General features: G+C 31.0%; 1 protein-coding gene across 1 annotated transcript; it reads left to right on the forward strand.

Moving 5' to 3' along the window:
- Window positions 1–194: 194 nt before the first annotated feature.
- Window positions 195–27,779, forward strand: LOC115879816 (spatacsin). Its single transcript, XM_030896820.1, is given in 14 exon segments — window positions 195–367; window positions 458–652; window positions 707–1,031; window positions 6,078–7,752; window positions 8,834–9,038; window positions 12,806–12,985; window positions 13,042–13,293; window positions 13,295–14,180; window positions 18,379–18,668; window positions 19,392–19,583; window positions 19,781–19,970; window positions 20,035–20,384; window positions 25,152–25,351; window positions 26,983–27,779. Coding segments are annotated over 14 exon segments (5,439 nt in total). The 5' UTR covers window positions 195–226; the 3' UTR covers window positions 27,341–27,779.

The raw sequence follows: 27,779 nt of genomic DNA on the forward strand, positions 1-27,779 counted from the left end.
ACAAAAGAAGTATGATTATATTTTGTGCCCTGAATACTTTAGTGTTTATTTGTGTCTTTATCACAGAAAAACAGTACCTAATTGAACAATGAATCACTTAATACATATTTAATGTTGTTTGATTATGGGATCTAAACAAAAACTCCAGGTATTTATATTAGATAAAAAATAACGCAATTGAGAACAGTCAGGGTTCTTGTACCTACATAGTATTTAATATAATACAATGCATAATATTAGATACCGAAAATATATTAAAACGCAATGTTCAAGTGCAACATGTTTAGAAGAAAGTTCTGTAATTATCGATAGTTGTAAAGAACCGATAGTATTGCAAAAAGAATTAGTTGTATCTCACCATGTAAAGGTATTCAATGAAAACTGAATTATTCTACATACTGTTAAATTATAGTAATCTTTTATAATTGTCTTTTACTAAAAATATATATATTTTCAGTTAAATCTGTATCCTTCTGCACCTCCTAATATATCAAAAGAAAACTTGAGTTTGTGGATTGGTTGGACTTATAAGAATGATAAAGAGGTAATAAGGGAAGCAGCATTAAAGGGCCATGTTCCGCTGGCTGAAAAATTCCTCCTGGCGAAGAATAATGTCCCTATTGAAGAAGTTAAGGATTGCATCAAAAAAGAGGTATTAATACACTTAAATCAATCTAAATAAAAATGTATATCACTTGTATTTTAGGTACTAATATGGGTTGACGAGCTTTTAGATAGAAAATTGATCTTCAGAGTATCAAGCATACTTCATGCTATAGATCTAGATCCAGTTCATGAACTTCAAAAAGTTTTTTATACGACGAAAATCAAAGATTTGAGAGAATATATCGGAAGCCATCTAAGGAAAATTAATAAATTGCCATGTGACTATGAGAAGCTGTGGATTTTTTTGGAAATCCTAACGCAAAGTAAAGGTGTATCTAGTAGTGATGAGAGTATTGAAGGATTAGACCACAAATCTGGTTCGTGGAAAGAAGAGACAGCTGCAAAATTATTTATAGATACGCATGGTAAGTTAATTTATATATCAACTGATTATTATAACTACATGGTAATTTAAGTTTATTATTATCATTTGAGATGATTAAATATTTTTATTTTGAACAGTTGAATACAGGGTGTAAAAAAATAGTGTATTGTCAACTTCACTGGGTGGTACTATGATAAAAATAAGACAGAAAATTCCTATGAACCTATATGCCCTAAGATAGTTCTTCAGGAAGTTTTATTTTAAACTACTCCTTACAAACACCAAAATAGTTATTACAAATTACAAGTAAGGTTTGATTTGGTTTGGTTTACAGCTTGAATTACAGCTTGGCTACAGTTTGAGTTACAGCCCTTGAAAGAGTAGATTTTTTCTTAATTTTTTTTTTGAAATTTGGTATTCTTGCACACATTTTAATGACAAAGAGAATGGCGGTATTAAAAAAAACTAAATAACAGTTCTGAAAGGGTACCTACTTTCTATTAGAGTAGAGGGTAGTTTCTCACAGAGATGCAGCAAGTCAGTTTTAAAATGATTTAAATCATTTTAAAATGATTTTTAAGTTTTAAGTCATTCTGATGTTTTAAGTGATTTTAGATAAAAATGATTCAATGGGCTCTTTCACTATACAGGGTTGTTCACCACATACGACACGGAGTATTGTAGCTAAACGATTAGATTTTTACAAATTGTAAGTTTTGGGTTCGTTGAAGGACTATTAGAGCTACAATTTAAAAATATTTTTACAAGATACAGTGTCCCAAATAAATAAAAAATATCAAAGTTGTATTTTTTTAAATGGAACACCCTGTATATTATTGCATTTTTAGTTTCTACGATTAAAATAAAGGTAAATTTGATTAAGGTTTATTACACTTAAACCTTACCGTTTTTGAAATATTTTCAATTTTGCGAAATTGCAGTATAAATTTTAAGGCCTCATTTCTCCGAGGATATCAAAGTTGTTAATACTAAATATTTACTGAAGTTTATTTATTGATCAGTTATTGTGTTGCAATAATAAAAATTATACTACCTTATACAGAGTGTCTAAAAATTTATTTTATATAATTACTAGCTGTAAACGGCAATAACTTATTTAATTTAAATAGGACACCCTGTATATTTTATGAGAATCAGATGCACAATTTAATTGTCTATCAAATTGTATTATACCAATTCTTACCTATTCCTTCAAGTTTTCGTAGAAAATGCATTTTCTTGTAATTTTAATTCATTTATCAATATACCCATGGAATACTGGCATTTTAGATTATTTTTTATAATATTGTTGATATAGTTTGTTGATATAGTTTGTTTATTTCATTAAAAAATAAAAAAAACTGTTTAAATATTTCTTAAAGAGGACCAATTAATATGATTCCAGTATTCAAACTACATTAATTGACTGTTTGCCTTGATTAATAATAATTGCTCCAAAAACTAAAAAACTGAATTTGTTATGTGTATTAAACAGTGTGGTAAAAAGTAACACCTTAGAAATGATATTTCGTTTTTTGACAAAGGCTTATTTGTAACAACAGAGACATTCATTTTTATAACTTATTATTATATTGATTTCTGATTCAAATCCACATTTATTTAGAATAATTTATTCACGAACATAATTAAGTATGTAATTAATTAGTATTTGGGAGGAAATAATGGTAGTATATTTAATTAATGGCATACTTTTTTATGAAGATTTTGAATGAAAAATTTACTTTTTGCATACAAATGGGCTAGTAATATTATCATTTTGTTAAAAACCATATTATTACTAGCCTGTACATTTTGTACATTTGTTGCTTTAAAAACAATCTAAAATGTCAATATTCCATGGGTATATTGATAAATGAGGTCTGAATTATAAGAAAATGCATTTTCTACGAAAACTTGAAGGGATAGGTAAAAAGTGGTATAATACAATTTGATAGACAATTAAATTATGCATCTGATTCTCCTAAAATATACAGGGCGTTCCATTTAAATTAAACAAGTTATTGCCGTTTAAAGCTAGTAATTATTTAAAATAAAATTTTAGACACTCTGTATAAGGTAGTATAATTTTTATTATTGCAACACAATAACTGATCAATAAATAAACTTCAGTAAATATTTAGTATTAAAAACTTTGATACCATTGTAGAAATGAAGCCTTAAAATTTTTACTGTAATTTCACAAAATTGAAAATATTTCAAAAACGGTAAGGTTTAAGTGTGATATACCTTAATTAAATTTACCTTTATTTCAATCGTAGAATCTAAAAATAAAATAATATACAGGGTGTTCCATTTAAAAAAATACAACTATAGGATATTTTACTTATTTGGGGCACTCTGTATCTTGTAAAAATATTTTTAAATTGTAGCTCTAATAGTCCTTCAACGAACTCAAAACTTACAATTTGTAAAAATCTAATCGTTTAGCTACAATACTCCGTGTCGTATGTGGTGAACAACCCTGTATTTTGGAATTAGCATAATTGAATAAAGCAATTAATTCTAGAATTTTCTGTTATCTCACTTTCGAAAAATTTGAAGTCGTTCTTAAGAAAATAAATAAAAACCCAAAATAAAAATCCGCACTTTATTTTTAATACGTCACACTTTGCATGTTGAAAAGCGGCAACACGGCCGGGCCACCATGCTGACCCACCACCACCTCCACGGAAGGCCATTCAACCTTTTCCAATATGGTGGAGATAGAAGTGCTTTATTTGGCGCGTATTTTAAAACCTGTTTTATTTCCAAATACACATTTTTCACACAAATGTCGGGTTAGATTACGTAATATTTCACTAATTTTTTAATATACACGGAGTCTAAAGCCCTCCACATAAGTATGGAATTTTTTGTATTATCACTTTTATGAAAACATCAGTTACGTACTTTTTATAATAAGGTCTGCTTTCTCAGAAAATAGGTAGGTAGTGTTAAAATATTCAAACTCGAGGTAGCATATATAGGGTGTTCAAAATCATCGGAAAAAGAAATAACCAGAAATATATGATAGAAAATAGCAATGTAAACTAAATATTCAATTGCAAACACTTACCTATCATACTTTAGAATTTACTGCACGTTTGATAAATATATACTATTGTGGACAGTATAGGAAGTTACTTGTCTTAGTAAATATAAGCCTTGGTAAATGCTCTTGGAATTATAAACTACACTGGTTTGGGTCAAAAAATATGGAATATTTTTCCTATGTTTTGCAACATTACACAAATGGGAATAAATTTAAACTATAATAGGTGAGGATAACTAGAAAATATAATATGTGTTTCAAGATTTTATATAGAAAAAAAACTACCTTTTTGGGGGTTCGTAAGTATAACTTAACGCTTAGCTTAGTTTTCTTTACTCTTTCTTTTTACATAGGGCATTGTCTTTGTGGTAAAGACGTCATTCCTGCATAGTTCTTCAATAAAATATTGGATATTCTGAACAAGATGGATTTAATAATAAATTCTCAAAGAAATACTTACATCCAGGCCATTTATATTTTCAAATATCAATGTTGTCAATATCTGTCTGAGATCTTTTTGATGTAAGAAGCTTGATTATTCTTCCAATATTTTACTTATAGTGAGGGAAGTGTAAGCAGTAGCCATAACTACATCCTCACTAGGGTAAGAGAGGCTTTGGGGCCTTTTACCTTTTTGAGGCATATTTATTACCTGAGAACTACTAGTAGGAGTGAAATTATCTCTTTTAATAGCTGTCAACCATTTTTTACGAAACTCGTCATTTTTATATAAAAATATTTATAAAAATTAGAACTTAAACATCTTAGGTAAGGAGGATTCAATATAATTTATCAGATTTGAAATAAATACTGTCCTAAGGGTAGTTTACTCTTGACTCGAAAAATATCAAACCCCATTTAAACGTACGTCTATGAGGTATCGCATTTCTTACCCTGGGCAAAATGTACGTCATACAGCCTCCTGCCAAAAATGAAAAAGATCGCTCAACAAACAACCAAGATATTGGCTTGTATCCATCTTAAGTGGGACACCCTGTATAAACACAACTTATGTATTTTTTTGTAGTACTTTGTACAGGGTGAGTCAATGATAAAGTCCATTGTATCATTTGTTTCGAGATTTAAAAACAAATGTTAAAAGGAAATGCCGCTGTTAAAAATTTATTATAAAAATATATGAAAAGTCTGACTTAAATATTTTCTAAAAAGACCTAAATCTTTTAAAAGATTTAAGCCTTGGTGACTTAGTCTTTTTCTGCTTCAGGATAAAGACAGATAAAAGAAAATAACTATCTAACTATTGTCTTAAGTCAGCTTCCGAAAAAACAGCAGAGTTGTGTTGGCGAAAATAATGGACGACCAAGATATAGTCGGGGCTACAGTCATTGTTATGCACAGCTGAATTATTAAAAAGAATAAAAATCGAAAACATCGTCGCTGGTGAGAAACCCAAATTTTTAAAAATCGATATAATTTACTGCAACAACTTAGTGTCTGAGAAGGGCTATGATCAGTTCAAAAACTTTACAAGAATGGCCAGGCCCGACTTTGAATATTTACAAAATTTAATAACACCAAAAATTACGAACAAAAGATACAAATTTTAGAATAGCAAATTCATTAATATCGATATGTTCAATATTAATTTTATTTACAAGGTCTTGCCATGCGTCATTTTTTTTTTGTTTTTTAATAATACGAAGAATGTTTAACATCTCATAATATCGGCAACTTTTCATATTCTTCAATTAATAGTAACGAAGATTCATTGATCCACTCCATAATTTTAACGAAAAAATCACACACGCACGTACGAACGCAGACAAAACAACTTGCCGGTGCAAACTAAGCGTTCGCGCACACATAAAATCCCTTTGAGCACGGACCAAAAACCGACACCAGAGGGCTCACGTTCGCGTCTGCTCGCGCACAGACAGATTCAGAGTGAGCGTGCGCGCACAGTCGTTTACACTTGAGCATTGGCGAAGGATCAGTGCGTGCGTGCTCAAGTCTAAACGCACCCTTAGACACACTGTTGGGCACACTGTAGGTATATTTTGTTTATATTTTCAGACAAGCGCTTGGCACCCTTAATCACCGCAGAAGTAGTATGGGACCAGCTCCTACTCCAAAACCAAGCGGATATGTTAATTTCCTGGATTCGTATAACATACTCTCCAACCCTTCCAACGAATTTAAGTATCTCCGAAGACCTCGTACTTGTTCTCCAATCATTACCGATCTCAGAACAATTTCTGAATAAGATTTTACCTTCAAATCTTTCCTCAGAAAATAAGGAAAGGATTCTAAATGAACTGGCAAAATTCGGTGTTTTTGTTGGAGAAGAAAGACATGATATTTGTCAAATTCTTTCTAGAATTAACTGCGCAGACAATATTGTCGATGTTTACGCAATTCTAAACCAAAATCCTTCCTCGAACATTGATCTTTCTAGTTTTTTTGAACTTCTGATCGATTATTGCTCAAAAAATAACCTACTAGTCGTTCTAAATTCGTGTCTTAAAAATTTCGACATTGCTATTTTAAAGGGGTGTGATGAACTCAGTCATTTTCGTTTGATAACTGATTTTAGGAACTTGGTTAAAAGTTTTCAAGAAAAAGATTTATGTGATAATATTTTCAATGTTTCTGTATACCTGTCTGGAGATAACCTAGAAAAATATTTCTGTGATAATAGTTTAGTTTTTTTAAGTTTACTGGTATTTTCTGAAAATGTATCTGTCCAGAAAACTCTGGCAGAGAAATCCTTAATTTTATATAACGTGGATTTATACCGTCCTTTAACAAACCTTTTCGAATCCACAACTTTCTTGGGTGACTTATACAGAAGAAAAATAAATAAGGTAACGTGCAATTTGACATATTTCGATTTACTAAAAAAACATCATGAATTAGACCCGACTAAAATATTTTCTTATAAGTTTGAAAATAAACCTTTACCGAATTTTAATTCTTTTAGTTCGGAACAATGTGAAGTATACTCAAAAAAAATCAACTACACGTTTTATTTAAAACTATCTCGTCCTAGCATGGCCAGTAAATGTTTCTTCCTCGATATCCTGAAAGGAAATATAGTTATAAACGACGAAATCAAGATGATTGCAAGAGAAAAAGTATACAAAATAGCTGTCTCTAGTTTTGACAATATTTCTTTAACCACTTCTTGTGTTTCGTTTCTTGAAATGATCGGAATCAGTTCGGAGTTTTTGCGTGTTAATTTAGAAGCTGCTAATGTTTTGTTTCGTTCGAATCCGGAATTTGAGATCGTTTCCATGTTTTTGAATGCTGAAAAAAACTCTCGTTTAATTCAAGCTCTTTTGGATGAGACTATAGTAGAAAATATCGATTTTACAAAAATGACAGTTTCTGGAAAAGAATTCGTGCAAGCCTCAAAACTATACGAAATAGTTATAAAATTCAGTGATCTACACCAACTACCTTTGCCAGACTTGTTCTTAACGAACCTCTCTCAGCACAACCTCTGGTATCCGTTCCTGCTATACGCCCAGATGAAGAACTACCCGGTGGACCAAATAAAGACGTTGTGTTCCAACTTTAAAAACCCGAGTTTGCTGGAACATATAGTTCATAGTGTTATGCACGATATCAAGGTGAACGAGGCGAACGTTCTGATGGGGGAGAGGGATTCGAGGAGCTATTTCCTGTCGAAGCTGGGCGTGAGGAAGATGTTGGAGGCTGTTTCCGAGAAGGATTCGTTATATTCCAGGTAATGTGGTAGAGGGAACGTTCCCATTTGTGACGAGGGAACGTTCCCTTACAAGAGCTGAAATAAGCTTGTATAAGCACAAACGAGAACGTTCCCTATAAACATTATTTACCTTTTTACAAGTGATTGTTTTTGAGTCTAATTGACTTTGAGTCTTACGTTGATACATATCATAGATAAATGAAACAAGTTTAGATTGGAAAGTGCCCATAAGGACTATGTAAATACTATTTGGCGCTGTTTTTGCAACGGTCGCGACCCAAAGCTTTTGATAATTTATGATCGGTCCGTTTTTTTCCGGAATTATGTCGCCAAATATTATTTATTCAAATTTGTTATTATTTTCTTTTAATTTTATAAATAAAATACAGTGTGTTGTACAAAATACAATTATATATTTTGTCGGGCTTTCCAATCTAAATTTATTTCCTTTATCTCTGATACATATTTATATGAAATGGTGCTCCCAGGTTTAGGAACAGGAAGTAAGCAACCTTTTATTTAAAAAATTGCTAACGTTTTGACATGTATTTTCATCTTTATCAAACCAAAGAACCTTAGAAAAGAACCTGTTAACTGAAAATAGACTTGAGAAAGACGAAAATACACGTCAAAACGTAGCGCCTCGGCAATTTAAAAAAAAAGGTTGTTTGTTTCCTGGAACGCCATTTCATCTATAACAAGGATGCAAATCTTCCACGTTGATTAGAACTAATGTTAGTATTAGGTTTAAGATCCAAAGCATGAACCTGCCATAAATAGAATATAGTGTAGATATCTGCATATAATAATATGCCGAGAAAGAAAAATAACTTGTTCTGAATACATACTATATTCTCAATTTTTTCTTTTTTTTTTGTTCCAAATGTTCTTAAAATACTAATTTTTTTCGAGAATAATAAAAAACGAGAACATTCAAAATAAAATTTAAAAATTGTCTCATTGATTTTCTTTTTCTGAACTTACTTTATTTTCGCTAATTATAAATTATCGACATTTGCTTCTATTTATTCTTCTTCATTATCGAAGCACGTTGTCAATAAATAAATTCTAAACATTTTTCAACACTAAATAATTCCAGGTCTACGTATAGTGGGGCTAGTTTCGAGAGCAATCTGAGCTCGTTCGAGTCGGATAATTTGGAAATCGATATTACCAACACCAAGGTTACGCTACTGCAAATTTTGATTCGATGCCATAACAGTACGGATCCGCCGAAGGCCTTGTTGCAAGCTTGCTACTTTTACAAAAATCCTTTGTTGGCCATACTTGCAACTAGTTATGAGGTAAGTAAAATTATAAAATAGAACTATTTTAACTAAATTTAAAAAAATATAAAGCGAAAAAAGCTGAAATCCTTTCATCAATCTCTTTTGATCAATTTTTGATCTTTGGTCAGTTTGCCAGTGTTTTTTTTACTAGTAAAATAAATTTGCCTAATCGACAAAAAATGCTCAACGTCTCAGGAGGTACATCTTTTGTTGTCAAAGATAAAAACACAGAACAAAGAAAAAACTATTTAAAATACCTAAATACAACTATCGGAGAACACTTTAGTTTTTAGTAGATACGTGTATTTTACAAACCGTCGGTGTTCTGTTAAAATGACATTACATGAAGTCAAACTTGAAATTAACAATCCGGAGTTTAACCATAGTTTTTTTATTGCAAATAATTAATCTTCGTACAATTTTATGACACCCGTATTTTTTATTTTACTTCAATTTCATCCCATTCTTTAAAAAAAATTAATCAATATTAAGAATTTCAAATTTACACTTTGGCAATCTCTGACGTCACCTATCAAAAGTGTCACGGTTTGCCACCAGGTACAAAGGTAAATAAAAACCATTTTTCTAAATGTATTTTAAAGTAGATATAAAATTAATTGTAAAATAAAACTTAAGGAACTTACGTTAAAATGATCTTCACAGCAAAATCTCGTACTTTTGCTGACATATTGTTGTCTTGCCGCTTCAAACCAGGCTCTTCGACGGCTTTCATCCGAAGGAACAGTTATAAAAACTTTTTCTGAAGAGCCTTCAGAGTTATTTAGACAGCCCTTCACAAAACAAACTTTAATACCCTTCATTACAAAAATAATAAAGAGGGTACAATAAAACAAAATTGAAAACTCAAAGTATTTAACGCCAAACGCAAAATCAACAAAATACAAATCTAACCTCGAACGCTTTGAACATCCGAACAACTTTGGTAGTGTTTAATGCTTCGATAAAATGGCAGTAACCTGTTAATTATAAAAAATTAAGTTTTAATTTCTAGTAGTGAAAAATATAAAAGTAAATTCAATATTGGGGTAATAAAGAATAATCCCACATAAAAACGTATTTTTAACGATCTTAATAAAATAGAAAAATCTAACGTGATTTTAAGATATATGGCGTAAATACGGTAGCAGAGAACTAGAGACGCCATAATATTATTCTTCAGAGGCTGGAGCGCCCTCTGTCAATTATTCAGTCAAATGCTGATAGATGACGTCACAATTTTCTACGCGTCATTTCAAACCAGTGAAATTTGTATTGAATTTGATTTATTATTTATTCCTTAATTGTAACTTCGTTGCATTTCTTTTTGTATTGAGGGAGTACTTTTTAATCACTTCAATTGAATTTTATATTAAAAATAACAAAAATTTACTATGGTTAAACACCGGATTAGGCCAGTATTACACTGTCCAATTTCTTTGTCAAAGATCTTTTTATAAAAGATATTTGAAAAATTTGACAATGTTAATATACAATATTTTATAAAATCACACATCATATTACATTCTCACATTCTTTGACAAAATAAAATCTTTGACAAAGAAATTTGATAATGTCATTATGGCCTGACTACCTGATAACAATTACTTAATGAGTTAAAACCAGAAAGCTTATACTTGGCGAAAAAACAACTCTGTTCAAGTAATGAACTTAAACCGCCACACGGTGGGGTATTAGCATGAAAATGGTGATCGAAATTCGAAAAAGTAAATGTGTTTAAGATTTCCCAAAAAAAGATAAATGTTAAGTTAAATCATGTCTGCCATGAATGGCGTTGCTATGGGTGTGTTTAGTTGCATTCATTCGTTTCAACGAAACGTCAAAGTTGTTACTTCTCACAGATAAGAGGTAAATGGCTAAATTTTATGTTTAAAATTATAAATTGTTGTTCTTGTGCTCTTTTTACGTTTATATTATTGTTTTGATTGAAAATGGCTCAGCAAGCTGCAGGTATGTATTCTACAAAAACGTATTATTTATTTTGATATTCTCTATACTAACGATTTTTTTGCAACTAAAAGTTAGGCGTTCAGAAAATTTGATTAAATTTGTGACATTTTTATTATACTTAGAGATTTAGTTGCGCATTTCGAAGAATTCAGCATATTGTCTATATACGTTTTACTTAGTAAACATTGGGCTTTCATACAGTCAAATAAAATACTGCGACTTTGCTGATAAAATGAGAAAAACATTTTTGGTTTCCTCTCAGTGATTGCCAATCAGTGATATACTAATGCGAGGTGTAAACCGCGATGGCATTGTTGTGTACAAAGCGATCGCATTAGTGCCATTAGCAGTATAGCACAGTTTGGCTTTAGTAGCGACTTTAGTGGTATCGACATTGCTCGCGGATCAGTCGTAGCATTAGTAGTATTAGTTGCGATATTACTACTGGCATTAGTGGTATTGGCCGTAGAAACACTGGAACAGTGATTTTTCTTTCTTTTTTTTATAATCGACGAATTATCCTTTATTTTGTTCATATTATTTCCTCTTTAATTGAAAATAGCAATAATTTATATAAGGTCTACATAAAAAAATTTCGATCAACTATCTGTGTCAAATACCCCACTGTGCGCCACAAAGGTATAGGAGACATTAGACAGTTAAAACATCAACTATTGATAGAAAATAATAAAAACAGTAAAAATATAAATTTAATATATATATAATAAAAATATACATATATTTTAAAAACAAGACTTTCCATTTCGTTTCAGTATGTTCTCTTCTTTGATTTTGTCTAATAAATGCTATTTTATAAATACTTTATAGTCTATAAATACTATTTGTTTACCTTTTTGTTGCGGGCTGATTACTCAACTTTTCTCTAATTTAATCATCTTTGTATTATTTCTTTTGGTTTACGAAATTATGCTTTTCTTGGATACTTTGTACATAAATTTGATTATATATCTGTAGTCTTGATTAAGGCGTTTATTGAAAGAATTGGGAAGATAAGCAACCTAATGGGCGACTTCGTGACAAGGCTGATTTGATTTCCCCTTACGTTTCAAGTGCTGTACGGTGGAACCACCAATCGTTCTGTGGCCAACGCATAAATTACTTATTTTCTCTAATTCGGTCAGTAAAATCATATCGAAGGCGAAGGATCAGAAAGCAACAGTGCCATATTAAAATGTTTAATATCTGTTATACATTTAACGAAAAATATCTTCGGATGAAAAATCCGCGTTTATGTATTGGAAATGTATTCGTGTTAAACATAAAATAAGCAATAAAAATAAAAATTCTTTTATAAGGACTGAATATGTCGTATGATCGAAAAGAGTCGTTTTTTTGGCTTGGAAATTAATTATTGACATTTACCATAATATTTTACATATAAAATAACAGCGATTTTCATTTTCAATTCGACTATGACGCCGTTCTTTGTTTAATCATATAATTATTTTATGAATATTAGGAAATACGTATTATTAACGCACTGTACCCAAAATTCGTAAATCTACAGGTTAATCCGTAGTTCTGGCAATACTGTCTCCGGCAACCACTCACTCTGTTGACTGAAAGCAGAACTACAGTACATTATTCTTTATCCGCCGCACTGAAAACGACTATCAGCGCGCAGCGGCATAGAGCTAAACTAAATCTCGGAATTCTTTCTCGGACAGGCTGAAGATTACGCCAGCTAAATCTCGAACAGGTTTTGTGCCACGAAATCGCCCATAAGGTTGCGCATCTTCTTATTTCTTCAATCAACGATTAATGTTTTATTCTGGATACCTTTTCAATTTTAGCCTGATTCTTTCATCACCAACTGGTTAACTTGGTTATGCGTATCTACCAACTTATACGAGGCATTTTCGAATTTAGAAACCAACCTCACAAACGCAAACTTTGTCTCCAACCTGCTGAACAAATGCATGATTAACAGATACCCTAGATCGCTTTTAGAAAGCCTAATCGTTTTTCTACCTGTGTGTAATCGAAATAAAGTTATGTTAATTACAATTAAATAATTACATGTTTTTAGGGTAACCCTCTTACACTATTTTTAGATTTCTTGAACAGTTTGATCAATAAAATTGATCATTTAGAATACCTTGTTCCTAAGTTGATGAGATTTAAGAGTTTGAACACTGCTAGACGTGCCAGTGTTATTAGTCAAACAGATTATGAAATGACGTATCTTAAGAACAGAATTTGGATTGAAAATACAGCCGTACAACTCTTGTATTCTGCGATCATTTATAATAGCAATTCATATTTTGAGCAAATAGAATACGATGTCTGTATTATGCCAGATAAATATTAAACAATATTTTGTCAGTGAGATTTGTGATTTTATAATTCTCTATGATATATTAGAGCTTCTTTTTGATACTACAATCAAGCTGAATATCGCACATTATCTTGAAGAAACTAACCGAGATGAGGAGGTTCAAGATTGTATTAATAAGTTACTTAAGCAAGAACTTTTTGATAAAGCCCTCAAAATATCAAGGGTTTGTAATTTTGATACTAACTTAATTGTGTTAAAAAAATGGGAAAATAAATATAGGCACAATAACAGTTCTATTCAAGAGTTTTTAAGGTTATGTAATGAAGATTTTATTAAAGAAAAATTATCTGCAGACTGTGCTATATCATTTTTTAATGAAAGAACTCCAGCTAATGATGTAGAAAGATACTTTCTGTTGAAATCCTCGCACAAATGGGCTTTAGATCACGATCTGACTGACAAATACGAGCTAGAAAGAAAGAAAATTCTGGCTTTCATAGATTTTCCAGAAAATGTCTTACCCATAGATGAGTTAACTTTGTTTGAGAACCACAACGGTCACATAACCTACAAGGAAATGTTAAAATTACTCGAGAAAGTATACCCGGCTCAACAATGTGTAGCTAGTGATTCTATGGATAAATTGGATTCGCTCTTGGCCAAGTTCTTGGATCGTGGAAATTTCTGGATGGCTGTTAAATTGGAAAAGATATTCGGTTGCGATAATACTAATACTGATATACTAAAATTATGCCACGAATTGGCTGAGGATATAGTCTCGCCCACACAGTTAAATGAGTACCATAAACAATTGTTTTTCAAGTTTAAGGAGTTTCCTAGGTTAAGTTATCGAAGAAACTTGACGTTTAGGAATGTGAGCGTTTCATCAGGTAACTATTAAGGCATAGATAAACGAAAGAAGTTTAGATTGGAAAGTGCCTATAAGGTCAATGTAAATACTACCGTTTAATCGAATAAAAACGGCGTCAGCATGGCTATGAAATGAAGATCGCTGTCATTTTATATGTAAAATTATATGGGAAATGTCATCGATCGTCATTTCATAGCCATCGCTGACGCCGTTTTTATTCGATCATACGGTATTTGACGCTATTCTTGCAACGGTCGCGACCTAAAGCTTTTGATAATTTCGGAGCGGTTCGGCTTTTTTCGGAATTATGTCGCCAAAAAAAAAAGGTAAACGACTAGATAGCAATAATTACTTTGAAAATGAACGCTTTAAACACTTTTCGATATTTTTTCAATGAGAGCGGTTTAAATTTTGAAAGATTTTATAATTTTTGAAGATTCTGACTTTGACAAGAGAAAATTATTTCTGTTTTTGTTTGGCGGTTGTTCTTAGCAACCGCTATAGCAGCGCCAGATCGCGTACAACGGTCGCGACCCAAAACAATTATATATTTTAACTGGCTTTCCAATCTAAATTTATTTTCTTTATCTATGCTACTAAAGTACCGTATGATCGAAAAAAAAACGGCGTCCAGTTGGCTTAGAAATGACGATCAATGACATTTCCCATATGATTTTACATATAAAATGACAGCGATCTTCATTTCACAGCCATCGCTGACGCCGTTTTTATTCGATCATGCGGTACTTTTGATCATGATAGAGAATTATTCACTATTGAAACTAAAATAATTACGAACTTCCATTGTCTTTATTTACAAAAAATCAAAGTCAAAACATGCCTTGGTTAATTTTTGAGAGCGAAATGAACTTGCCACCACCAATTTTCAATTTTTTCAACTATCATTACTTTGTGATGTTATTTTTTAATATCACGAAGTGCTTTTGATGACTATTGTCTTAATGCTATACCGACACTGCATTAGCGAACTCTATATTAAAATTTAAGAAACGTTAAAAGGTAACCATACAGGCTTGATTTTAATAAATATTAGTAAAACTAACAGAACTAAGGATATTTAAAAAACATAACTGCAATAACTAATGTAAAAATAAACAAAAAACTTGTAAAAAATACTCTAATACTTTGTATTGTCTCCCTCGGCTTCTATAGCTGTCTGTAGATGTCGCGTCGGTTCATACTGCCCATGAGGCTGCAAATATATTGTATTAAATTTTCCCATTCTTCTTCAAGTACCAAGAGAATATTCATAATTTCAGCCATATTTAACAAGACATGACTTTTGCACAATCTTCGACACTAAGAGCAATATTCAATCGTACACAGCAGTAGTCACCAAAGCTACCTCGTCATTATGAAGAATTACAGTTGAGGGTTGGAACCTTTGGTGTTACACAGCAAAATAAAAACACTAAATCACCACAATACACCAAAATACTTTTACTTTTACACTGGACGCGCGTTTCGCTAACCATGTTAGCATCATCAGCAGATGATTATAAACTAAAGTACAATCTACAAGTTGAGCGTTTATATACTCGCCCAGTGGGCACCGAGTGGGCGTGGCAAAATCTAGCCAACCAAGTCAGAGCCCACTGAGCGTAACAGTTAGATTTCCGCCACTAGAGTAGTAGGAACAAAGAACTTGAAGGAATTGGACCGTTGTCTCTGTTCATACTTTACGTTTATTAATTCTGATGCTTTCATATGCATTTAGTTGCCTGTAATCTGAGACTTGTTTAATTAATTTTAAATTATTAAGATCTATGCAATGTTCTTTATCAACAATATGTTCGGCAACGCAAGATTTATTCGGTCTACCATCTCTTATCTGAGCTAAATGTTCTTTAAATCTAGTTAATATTGATCTTCTAGTTTGCCCAACATATTTCTGATTACAATCTTTACAAGAAACTTCATAAATACCCGATCTTTCCAGTGGAGGTTTTTTCCTTTGGATTACCTAATAATTGTTGTAATTTATTATTCTCACTATACACAAGTTTATAATTGACATTCTTAAAAATTCCTTTTAGACCACGAGATAACTCTCTATCAAACGGTATCGAAAATATTTAGACGTATCTTTCTCCACTTGAAAAGTCGAATTCTCAGAAATCATTAACCTATACCTATGTTTTCTAATTAATTTATCAACTAGTGAAGGAGAATATCCATTACACTCAGCTGCATTCCTAATGTAATCTCTTTCTATTTCATATCTTTCGTTGGAAAGTGGGAAACTAAGTAATCTATGAACTAAGAAATTTAAACTAGCCATTTTATGTTCAACACTATGATGTGATTCATTAGGAATATATCTGCGTGTGGTCGTATTTTTCCTATAGATATCAAATTAAAAAAATTATTAAATTGAAAACAATTTTTTTTAATAACAATTAACAAAATTTAATAACAACTTTTTTGAACAGCGGGAAGGTACAGCAATGGGTAATCCATTGTCTCCATTTTTGGCTAATTTATTCATGAGCAGGTTTGAAGTGGAGGCTAAGAATCAGTTTGAGTATTTTCCAATAGTATGGTTTATGTATGTGGATGATATTTTTGCTGTTTTTGACACACATTCAGACACCATAGATAATTTTATTTCTAAGTTAAATAATCGTTTTCCTTCCATTAAATTTACGCATGAAATTGAGAACAACGACAGATTACCATTTCTAGATGTATTAGTTATTAGAAATACTAATAATTGCCTGGAATTTGATATCTATAGGAAAAATACCACCACACGTAGATATATTCCTAATGAATCACATCATAGTGTTGAACATAAAATGGCTAGTTTCTATTTCTTAGTTCATAGATTACTTAGTTTCCCACTTTCCAACGAAAGATATGAAATAGAAAGAGATTACATTAGGAATGTAGCTGAGTGTAATGGATATTCTCCTTCCCTAGTTGATAAGTTAATTAGAAAACGTAGGTATAGGTTAATGATTTCTGAAAATTCGACTTTTCAAGTGGAGAAAGATACGTCTAAATATTTTTCGATACCGTTTGATAGAGAGTTATCCCGTGGTCTAAAAGGAATTTTTAAGAATGTTATAAACTTATGTATAGTGTTAATAATAAATTACAACAATTATTAGGTAATCCAAAGGATAAAACACCTCCACTGGAAAGGTCGGGTATTTATGAAGTTTCTTGTAAAGATTGTAATCAGTAATATGTTGGGCAAACTAGAAGATCAATATTAACTAGATTTAAAGAACATTTAGCTCAGATAAGATATGGTCGACCGGATAAATCTTGCGTTGCCGAACATATTGTTGATAAAGAACATTGTATAGATCTTAATAATTTTAAATTAATTAAACAAGTCTCAGATTACAGGCAATTAGATGCATATGAAAGCATCAGAATTAATAAATGTAAAGATAGTATGAACAGAGACAACGGTCCAATTCCTTCAAGTTCTTTGTTCCTACTACTCTAGTGGCGGAAATCTAACTGTTACGCTCAGTGGGCTCTGACTCGGTTGGCTAGATTTTGCCACGCCCACTCGGTGCCCACTGAGCGAGTATATAAACGCTTAACTTGTAGATTGTACTTTAGTTTATAATCATCTGCTGATGATGCTAACATGGTTAGTGAAACGCGCGTCCAGTGTAAAAGTAAAAGTGTTTTGGTGTATTGTGGTGATTTAGTGTTTTTATTTTGATTTATTATGAAGAATAACATCAAAAAGTAACCATTTTGAAAAAATTGCAAAATGTTTGTGGCGAGTTCATTTTGCTCTTAAAAATTAACCTAGACATGTGTTGCCATGAGTCCAAAAACAAAAGTTTCAGGAGACATGGTTCTGACCGAGAAATAATGGTTTAGGAAAATTTACTCACGAAATTATTGTACAGGGTGTTCAAACACAGCAATTTAAAGATAGCACTTTATAATTTAACACAGCACTTTAAAGATAGGGTAAAAACAACTCTTTGATTAACCCTGTATAATAAGTCAAATACTATAGTTTATACTAAACTGAGTTTACAAATTAAAGTTGGTATATGTATTTAAATACAGATTACTAATCAAGAAAATAGGGCTTAAAATAAAAAAAATATAACACTTTAAACTTCGCGAAAAATTTTCCATTGCGTTTTTTTTGCACTTGAGTGTAGATGCAGTAAAATAACATCTATTAAATAGTTCTGCTGAGTATTTTTTATTTTTAGATAAGAATTATTTAGAGATGATTCAGGAAAATGATTTTAATAATCCGCTCTCTCAGGATACTTTGATATTAATCCATGCCCTAGTCGAAAATTTAACCCATGGTGTGGATTTAGGATATAACATATTTATGAAGTACAGAATTTGTCGAAACATTGAGCTCCCTTATGATATCATAGTCTCAAGTACTGATCACATTAATATGCTGAAGTGTGCTTTACAAGAGGATTGTGCCAATAAGCTAGATGTGGTACACGATTTTCTCAAAGTGTTCCATTGGACCAAAGATCAGGTATGTAAAGTTAGTAAGTTGAACTGAATGTTATATCCTTTTAATTCAATTCATACTGCATTTATGTTCCACAAAATCACTATAATTATAATTTCCTTATAGTACTATCCCAAGTAACTATAAGATAAATCTTAGGGATATTGAAATTTTTATAACGTGCTATAAAACCATTAAATAATCCTTATACAACCAAAAAGGGCTCGTTTTATACGACAATTTGGTAATATAACAATTCTACAGAGTGTGCTCTTATGCTATTGTTTTATAAAGATTTATGCAACTACTATAAAACGGTTTTGTAATACATTATTATAGCAGTTTAAACATTTATTTTATTTTATAGTGAAAAATTATAATTTAAGCATGTTATGAATTTAATCTTGATTGTGAATTTGTAAAATGGAGTCTACTTAGACTAACGACTCAAACACGAAAATAGTTTGAATAGTATAAATTTTGTTGCACTGCAAAATTGACGGATTTTAGGAATGTCCTGGACAAAAAAAATTCTTCTTAAAATCTTCTTATTTTTAACTGATCTGAAGAGTTTCTTAATGTATTACTACAATCCCTTATATGTATACAGTGTATATCTTCTGTTATTTTTGACACTTCCACAGAACAAAACTACAACTAAATTTGTGCGGAAAGTTTTCTTTTTCAAGTTTTTCAACTATATCTACAACGTTTAATTTTTTAAGTCATTCCAATATCTTATTACAGATAAATGACTTTGTGTGTGAGCAGTTTGTGAATTCTGCTTCCAATTATTCTAAATCCAAAACAGCTAGTTATATCATGTGGGATGTTAGGATGGACACCAACTTTGACGTCATTCTCAAGCTCCTTAAAGACGAATGTTATACACTGGGATATAAGTTATATAATTATGCAGTTGCAGTACATGAACAACAGGTAATGCTTTAAAAATTCTATGATAATGTTCTACATTGTGGGCAATGAAACCATATTTTTTTCCTATTTTTTTTTAATCAAGGCTTATACATATTTATAGGTACCACTTGGTTTCACATAATAATATAACAATCTTTCACACAGTAATTTTTATAAATATAATAAATAATTTTTACAAACCCTTGATTTGATTACAGGTTACTGCTGAACTAAATTTTAAAATCAGCGAAATGTCTTTAGTGGTTGAACTTTTAATAGCAGCCCATTCCTGTTTTACGACAGATTGCAATATGGAAGGAATTTCTGTTATTTTAAGAAAGTGCAGGACAGTAATTTCACATCTATTGACTGTACGAAGTTGGAAACTTATAGTCAGATTGTTTACAGGTAAATTAATATATTTTTCTTTAATTTAAACTTATGTTCTAATAAGTATAATTGTTTTTATCAGGGGTAGCAAGATATACAGAACTGAATTTTGTTTTCGACATTTTAAAAGAAAACCATCAGTTTGAGTTTCTTTTAAGCAAAGGATCAAAGAGAGACAATCAATTGAGGCAGGCTAGTTTCGAATATCTTAAAAAGCACTGTCCTGAAGACAAAGAACTGTACCGATTGGTAGCGATTCACTTTAATATGTGTTCGGAAATAGCTAGCGTTTATGAGAGGGAAGGCTTGGCTCACATTAAACAGTTAGTGAGCGTTATTAAGACGGATCCTGTAAATGCTGCTTGTGCTACAGATAATCAACAATTGTCTTTAATTGGCAAGAACGAGACCAGTAGCTTATTACTACATAAGGTAAGTAATGTGTAAAAAATAGGTTAAGTTAGACTAGAAAATCATGTTAGAGGATAATGAATAACAAAGTAATCTTTGAATAATCAGTGAGATTGGAAGCTCTGGTGTTAAACCAGCAAAATAAAACACTAATATACCAAAACACTTTACTTTTAACACTAGCAGCGTATTTTGTTAGCTGTACAGTACAAGTGCGCTCATATGAGCACTCGGTTGGCATTTACCAAGCGTGACAAAATCATCCAAGCGAGACAAAAGCAATCGAGCGTTGTAATAATTAATTATGGAGACTTGACCAGGGAATAGAGAAGTTGAAGAAAGTGGACCATTATCCCTGTTCATATTATCTTTACATTTATTTAGTTTGACGCTTTCATATGCATCTAACTGCCTGTAATTTAAGACGTATTTCAGTAATTTTAAATTATTAACATCTATTCAATTATCTTTACCAAAAATATGTTGAGTAACACAAGATTTATCTTGCTCTACTATACCTTACAGTTGAGGGTTGGAACCTTTGGTGTTACACAGCAAAATAAAACACTGAATCACCACAATACACCAAAACACTTTTACTTTTACACTGGACGCGCGTTTCGCTAACCATGTTAGCATCATCAGCAGGTGAAGAGATGATTAAAAACTCTGTAGTTTTTAATCATCTCTTCATCTGCTGTTCTTCAAAAACTACAGAGTTTTTAATCATCTCTTCATCTGCTGATGATGCTAACATGGTTAGCGAAACGCGCGTCCAGTGTAAAAGTAAAAGAGTTTTGGTGTATTGTGGTGATTTAGTGTTTTATTCTACTATACCTTCCTTAGGCCATATGTTTTTTAAGTCTAGTTATTATTTATTATCTAGTTTTAGTGACAACCTAACCAACATATTTTTGATTACAATCCTAACATGAAATTTCAAAAAAATACCCGAACCATAAATACCGCAGAAGTTTAAAATTGAGATCCTTAAAAATACCAATATGTTATCGAGGCATATAATCTCACAGTAATTTAATAGATTGCTCGTCATATTATATCAATTCGTAGGAGATTAGGAAAAAAAAAGATATTTATAGTATAAAAAATTAATTTATTTAACAAAATTTAATTAAAGATGTGTTTTCTATTGGTTCTATCCGACTTTTTTCGACTATATAAATCTTTATTTTTTGTAAACTTTAATGCATAAAATATTTTCAATCTAATAAATAATTTAATGATGTAAATAAGAGGAAATTTCTCACATGGGTGGTCAAATTCTATAGTTTTCATTATATCAAACAGCCTCTGAATGTTTTCTTCAATGCAAAACTCATCAAAATTTAATATAAATAATTTTTCCATTTCCAGTAAATAAAATGAACAAAATTTTTCCACTTTCATGATCAAAGGCTTTTTTAAATGGGTAAATAATTTCGAGTTATCCAGAGATTCGGATTCTTTTGCAAATTTTAGACAAATATCACATTGATGTATTTGAAGACTCTTTTTAATGATGTAGTCAAACATAATTAAAGGCATTTTGAGTTGAAAACATTTCTCAGAGGCTGTTTGATATAATGAAAACTATAAAATTTGACCACCCATGTGAGAAATTTCCTCTTATTTACATCATTTAATGATTTATTAGATTGAAATATTTGATGTATTAAAGTTTACAAATAAAGATTTATATAGTCGAAAAAAGTCCGATAGAACCAATAGAAAGGTAACTATTTTGTCACATTTTTAATTAAATTTTGTTAAATAAATTAATTTTTTATACTATAAATATCTTTTTCTTCCTTATAAATAAACACATTTGCATCCCATTTTAAATAAGATATACAAATTACCAAAACTTAGAAATAACAGTTCAAAAGTTCAACAAAAATCCTACACCCGTTTTTAAAAAGAAACATATAACCACGCACTATGTCATTCCAGCAAGCGAATACGACACAGCATAGGTTTCCGGACTAAACGACTGGTGTATTTACACCACTCAGTAGGCGTGTGGGGTTTGCCGAGCGGTTTCCGATGCAGTCGCTTTCTTTCGCATCTGTTGTAGTTAATTTGTGACAGCTGCACATGTTTTAACTCTGTCAAATGGTATTGAAATATAATTTGATGTATCTTTATCCACTTGAAAAAAAGAATTGTACCTACGTTTTATTATTATATTTTATCAACTAATAAATAATGTCTTTATTAGCCCAACAGAAAAAAACTCCAATTGTAGAGCTAAGTAAGAATAATTATTACAGATATACATAACAATTTCTAAAATGAGAATTAACATAAATTTACCAAATCAAACCCTTATACATTTGATATTACAATATAACAAAAAGTCGAAACGATACATATTGCACTAGAGTATAATAAATTTGTGAGAAAAAACCATATCTAATTATTAAATTTATCAGAATACATACAGAAAAAAAGAAAAATTATAAACTCAATTTCTATTAACTGATGAAGAAGGATAACTACTACACTGCTATACAGGGTTGTTCACCACATACGACACGGAGTATTGTAGCTAAACGATTAGATTTTTACAAATTGTAAGTTTTGGGTTCGTTGAAGTACTATTAGAGCTACAATTTAAAAAAAAAATATTTTTACAAGATACAGAGTGTTCCAAATAAATAAAAACTATCAAAGTTGTATTTTTTTAAATGAAACACCCTGTATATTATTGCATTTTTAGTTTCTACGATTGAAATAAAGGTAAATTTGATTAAGGAAATGAAATTTGATTAACTGAAATAAAGGTAAATTTAATTTATTACACTTAAACCTTACCGTTTTTGAAATATTATCAATTCTGTGAAATTGCAGTATAAATTTGAAGGCTTCATTTCTCCGAGGGTATCAAAGTTTTGAATACTAAATATTTACTGAAGTTTATTTATTGATCAGTTATTGTGTTGCAATAATAAAAATTATACTACCCTATACAGAGTGTCTAAAAATTTATTTTAAATAATTACTAGCTTTAAGCGCCAATAACTTGTTTAATTTAAATGTAACACCCTGTATATTTTATGAGAATCAGATGCACAATTTAATTGTCTATCAAATAGTATTATACCACTTTTTACCTATCCCTTCAAGTTTTCTTAGAAAATGCATTTTCTTATAATTTAGACCTCATTTATCAATATACCCATGGATATTGACATTTTAGATTGTTTTTAAAACAACAAATGTACAAAATGTATAGTCTAGTAATATTATCGTTTTTAGTAAAACGATAATATTACTAGCCCATTTGTATGCAAAAAGAAAACTATTTAAATCTTTATAAAAGAGTATACCATTAATTAAATATACCACCAGTATTTCCGCCCAAATACTAATTAATTACATACTTAATTGTGTTCGTTAATAAATTATTCTAAATAAATGTGGATTTGAATCAGAAATCAATATAAGAATAAGTTATGAAAATGAACGTCTTTGTTATTATAAATAAGCATTTGTCAAAAAATTAAATATCATTTTTAAGGTGTTTTTTTACCACACTGTCTAATATACATACATAATCCAGTTTTTTAGTATTTGGAGCAATTATTATTAATCAACGCAAACAGTCAATTAATGTAGTTTGAATACTGGAATCATATTAATCGTAAGTATCATATTAATCGTAATTAAAGTATCTCTTTAAGAAATATTTTAAACAGTTTTTTTTATTTTTTAATGAAATAAACGAACTATATCGACAATATTAGTATCTGTACTCTTTAAAAATCTGGTACATCTTTAAAAATAATCTAAAATGTCAGAATTCCATGGGTATATTGATAAATGAGTTCTAAATTACAAGAAAATGCATTTTCTACGAAAACTTTAAGAGATAGGTAAAAAATTATATAATACAATTTGATAGACAATTAAATTGTGCATCTGATTCTCATAAAATATATAGGGTGTTCCATTTAAATTAAACAAGTTATTGCCGTTTAAAGCTAATAAATATTTAAAATAAATATTTAGACACTCTGTATAAGGTAGTAAAATTTTTATTATTGCAACACAATAACTGATCAATAAATAAACTTCAGTAAATATTTAGTATTAAAAACTTTGATACCCTCGAAGAAATGAAGCCTTAAAATTTATACTGCAATTTCACAAAATTGAAAATATTTCAAAAACGGTAAGGTTTAAGTGTAATAAACCTTAATCAAATTTACCTTTATTTTAATAGTAGAAACTAAAAATGTAATAATATACAGGGTGTTTCATTTAAAAAAATACAACTTTGATATTTTTTATTTATTTGGGACACTCTGTATCTTGTAAAAATATTTTTAAATTGTAGCTCAAATAGTCCCTCAACGAAGCCAAATCTTACAATTTGTAAAAATCTAATCGTTTAGCTACAATATTCCGTGTCGTATGTGATGAACAACCCTGTATATTCCTAATGTAATTTCCATTTATTTCATATCTTTTGTTTGTAAGGAGAGTACCAATAAGTCTATAAACTAGGGAATTTAAACTAGCCATCTTATGTTCAACACAATGCTAAAACTGACTAGGACTATATCTGTGTGTGTTTGTATAGATACATCAAATACCAAGCGACTATTAGTATTTCTAATAGCTAAAATACATCTAGAAATGGTAATCTAGCGTTGTTCTCAAATTCATAGGTAAATTTAATGGAAGGAAAATTATTATATAATTTTCAATTTAAACTACTTTTCGTCTTATCATATGTAATTCTCTTGTCGTAAATAACCTTATTTCAAAACAAAATTATTTTAGGCACTGGATTGTTACGTGTTAGCCGCAGAATACCACGTGGAAGGGCAGAAATTAGCAAAAGGGATGGCGGCAGCTAAACAGGCTGAATTAATTGCACTCCAGAAGTCGTTATTGAACCCTCTAAATCCCAACGAACAAGCCATATGTTTGTTTGATCTCAATACTGCACAAATAGCGTCACTTATTTCTACAAAGTTTAAGTAAGTTTGTACCACATTATATATTAACATTAATTATTTAGTGTTTGGAAGCCTTTCTACAGTATGTCCCCGGATTGTCTTTACAAGAGGCACACAAACTTTTTTTTATTGACATTTTGAGAAAAATGAATTCTTCATAAAAATGTTTGCTTGTTCTAAAACGGTTAATCCCCTTTATACTTTTCCAAGTTTCGATACGGTTTTAGAGATACAGTAATTACAAAAATCATGAAATTATGGTTGAATTTTAAAATTAAGTCGTAAAAATCAAAAGGCGTTTCTATGGTAATATAATTTAAAAATAACCCTTTTAATAGATGGTTATTTTCTTTTATCTATGATTAAAATTTATAGAATATCCTAGCAACAGCTTGCATCAGTCAGCTGTATTCATAGAAAAAAAACTAATAATTAGCTTCTTCTTCTTTCTTCTTTGGGTGCCATGTGCTATGCCGCACGTTGGCGATCATTCGTCTGTTTTATGGCTATAAGATGACTAGGGTGCCCTCTTATGTTGCGAAGCCAAGAATGCTGTTTTCGACCCGGTCCCCGTCGGCCTTCGATCTTCCCCTGCAGTATCAACCTGGGTATGGAGTATTGACGTCCCCTTAATATATGTCCTAGATATGATACTTTGCCTTGTTTTACGGTATCCATTAGTTGTCTGTGTACTCTGGCTCTTCTTAGGACTTCATCATTTGTTGCATGCTCCGTCCAGGGTATGCGCAGCAATCGGCGAAGTGTCCACATTTCGAAAGCCTCAATTCTGTTTATTGATTTTAACTTAAGTGACCAAGTCTCAGCGCCATACAACATCACAGGCCACACATACGATTGAATTACCCGTATCCTGGTATGTAGCGGCATATTTCTATGCAGGAGTAAATTCTTTAGTTTAAAGAAGGTTGTTTTTGCACGGCCGATTCTTCTTTTAACTTCCTCATCGCAATCCCACAGTTCATTTAGGGAGGCGCCAAGATAGGTGAAATTTGTGACCCGTTCGATGTTCTCTCCATTGATGTTAAGATGAGTGTTGTAGTGGTGTCTGCTGATCACCATCATTTTAGTTTTCGCAACGTTAATATGGAGCCCAAACTGTTCACCGCATTCGTTCAGTTTATTTAGCAGAATCTGGAGGTCCTCAAGGTTGTTATTGCGGTGTCATCTGCATAGCGGATATTATTTATTGGGATGCCATTGACTTTAATACCCCGCGTCTCACTCTCCAAGGCCATCTGAAAGATTTTCTCAACGTAGATGTTAAACAGAATGGGTGATAGTACACATCCCTGTCGAACTCCCTTCAATACGCTGAAGGTTTCCGTTGTTCGATCACCATCAATACGGATCTCCGCCGACTGCTGCCAATACAGTTCTTTAATTATTCTGATGTCCTTGCCATCTACGCCTATCTCCTGTAGTCTCTCCATCAACGGTTCATGTTTTAATAATTAGCTTATAAAACAATAAACTTTTACTTTGAATGTTGTAGACAATGATTCAATATTAAAATTAAAAGAATTTCGGATTTCCATTGTCTGTATTTATTTTGCTGACAAAAAACGTTTCGGTCAGCGATTCTTCTGACAAAACTGTAATATTGTGGTGAATAAAAATAATATATATTTCAGCTTTTATCAATCTAATATTATCACAGAAGCCTATAATTACATCCCCGACTGGCCGACTGTCATTTTCGAACAAACCATTAAAGAAAATCGCTTAGATTATTTCGACGCTTTTATGGAAAACATCGGAATTAACGAACAATTCGTTCAGGAAGTTTCTAGAAAATATTCGACCAGCAATTTGAAAGGGGTTATGTGCCATAAAAACATGGCCTACATAATCGCAAGCTTGAAATCGATTCACGTCAAATATCGACTGGCTAGCGAGCTGGGATTCACCGATCTGGTGGAAGAGTTGATCTCGACAGGACAAATCTCTTATTTGAGAGATACTGTATGGAAGAAAGGTTATAAAAGTTAAAAATATATTTTTGTTCCTGAGAATATGACAGTAGTTATTAATGAAACAGGCCATAGATAAATGAAACAGGTTTAGATTGGAAAGTGCCCATAAGGACGATGTAAATACTATTTGGCGCTGTTCTTGCAGCGGATGCGATCCACAGCTTTTGATAATTTCAGAACGGTTTGGCAGTTTCTGAAATTATATTATCGGAAAATATTTTTTATTCAAATTTAATGTTACTTTTTTTAACTTTTATTAATAAAATACACTGTATTATATATATAAAAAAAAAATTCAGACACGTATAGGGAATATGCTAGAAAATACATGTTTTACGTGCTCTATACTAAAGTGTGATGTCCATAAACAATAATTAAAATAATAGTTTTAATATGTGTTATTGTGTTTTGTCCAGTTTTAACAATTTTTAATTCTGTAGGAATCTACGTTCAAG

This window comes from Sitophilus oryzae, unplaced genomic scaffold (assembly GCF_002938485.1).
Source record: "Sitophilus oryzae breed Bouriz unplaced genomic scaffold, Soryzae_2.0 scaffold_1588_pilon_pilon, whole genome shotgun sequence".
Lineage (NCBI taxonomy): Eukaryota > Metazoa > Arthropoda > Insecta > Coleoptera > Curculionidae > Sitophilus > Sitophilus oryzae.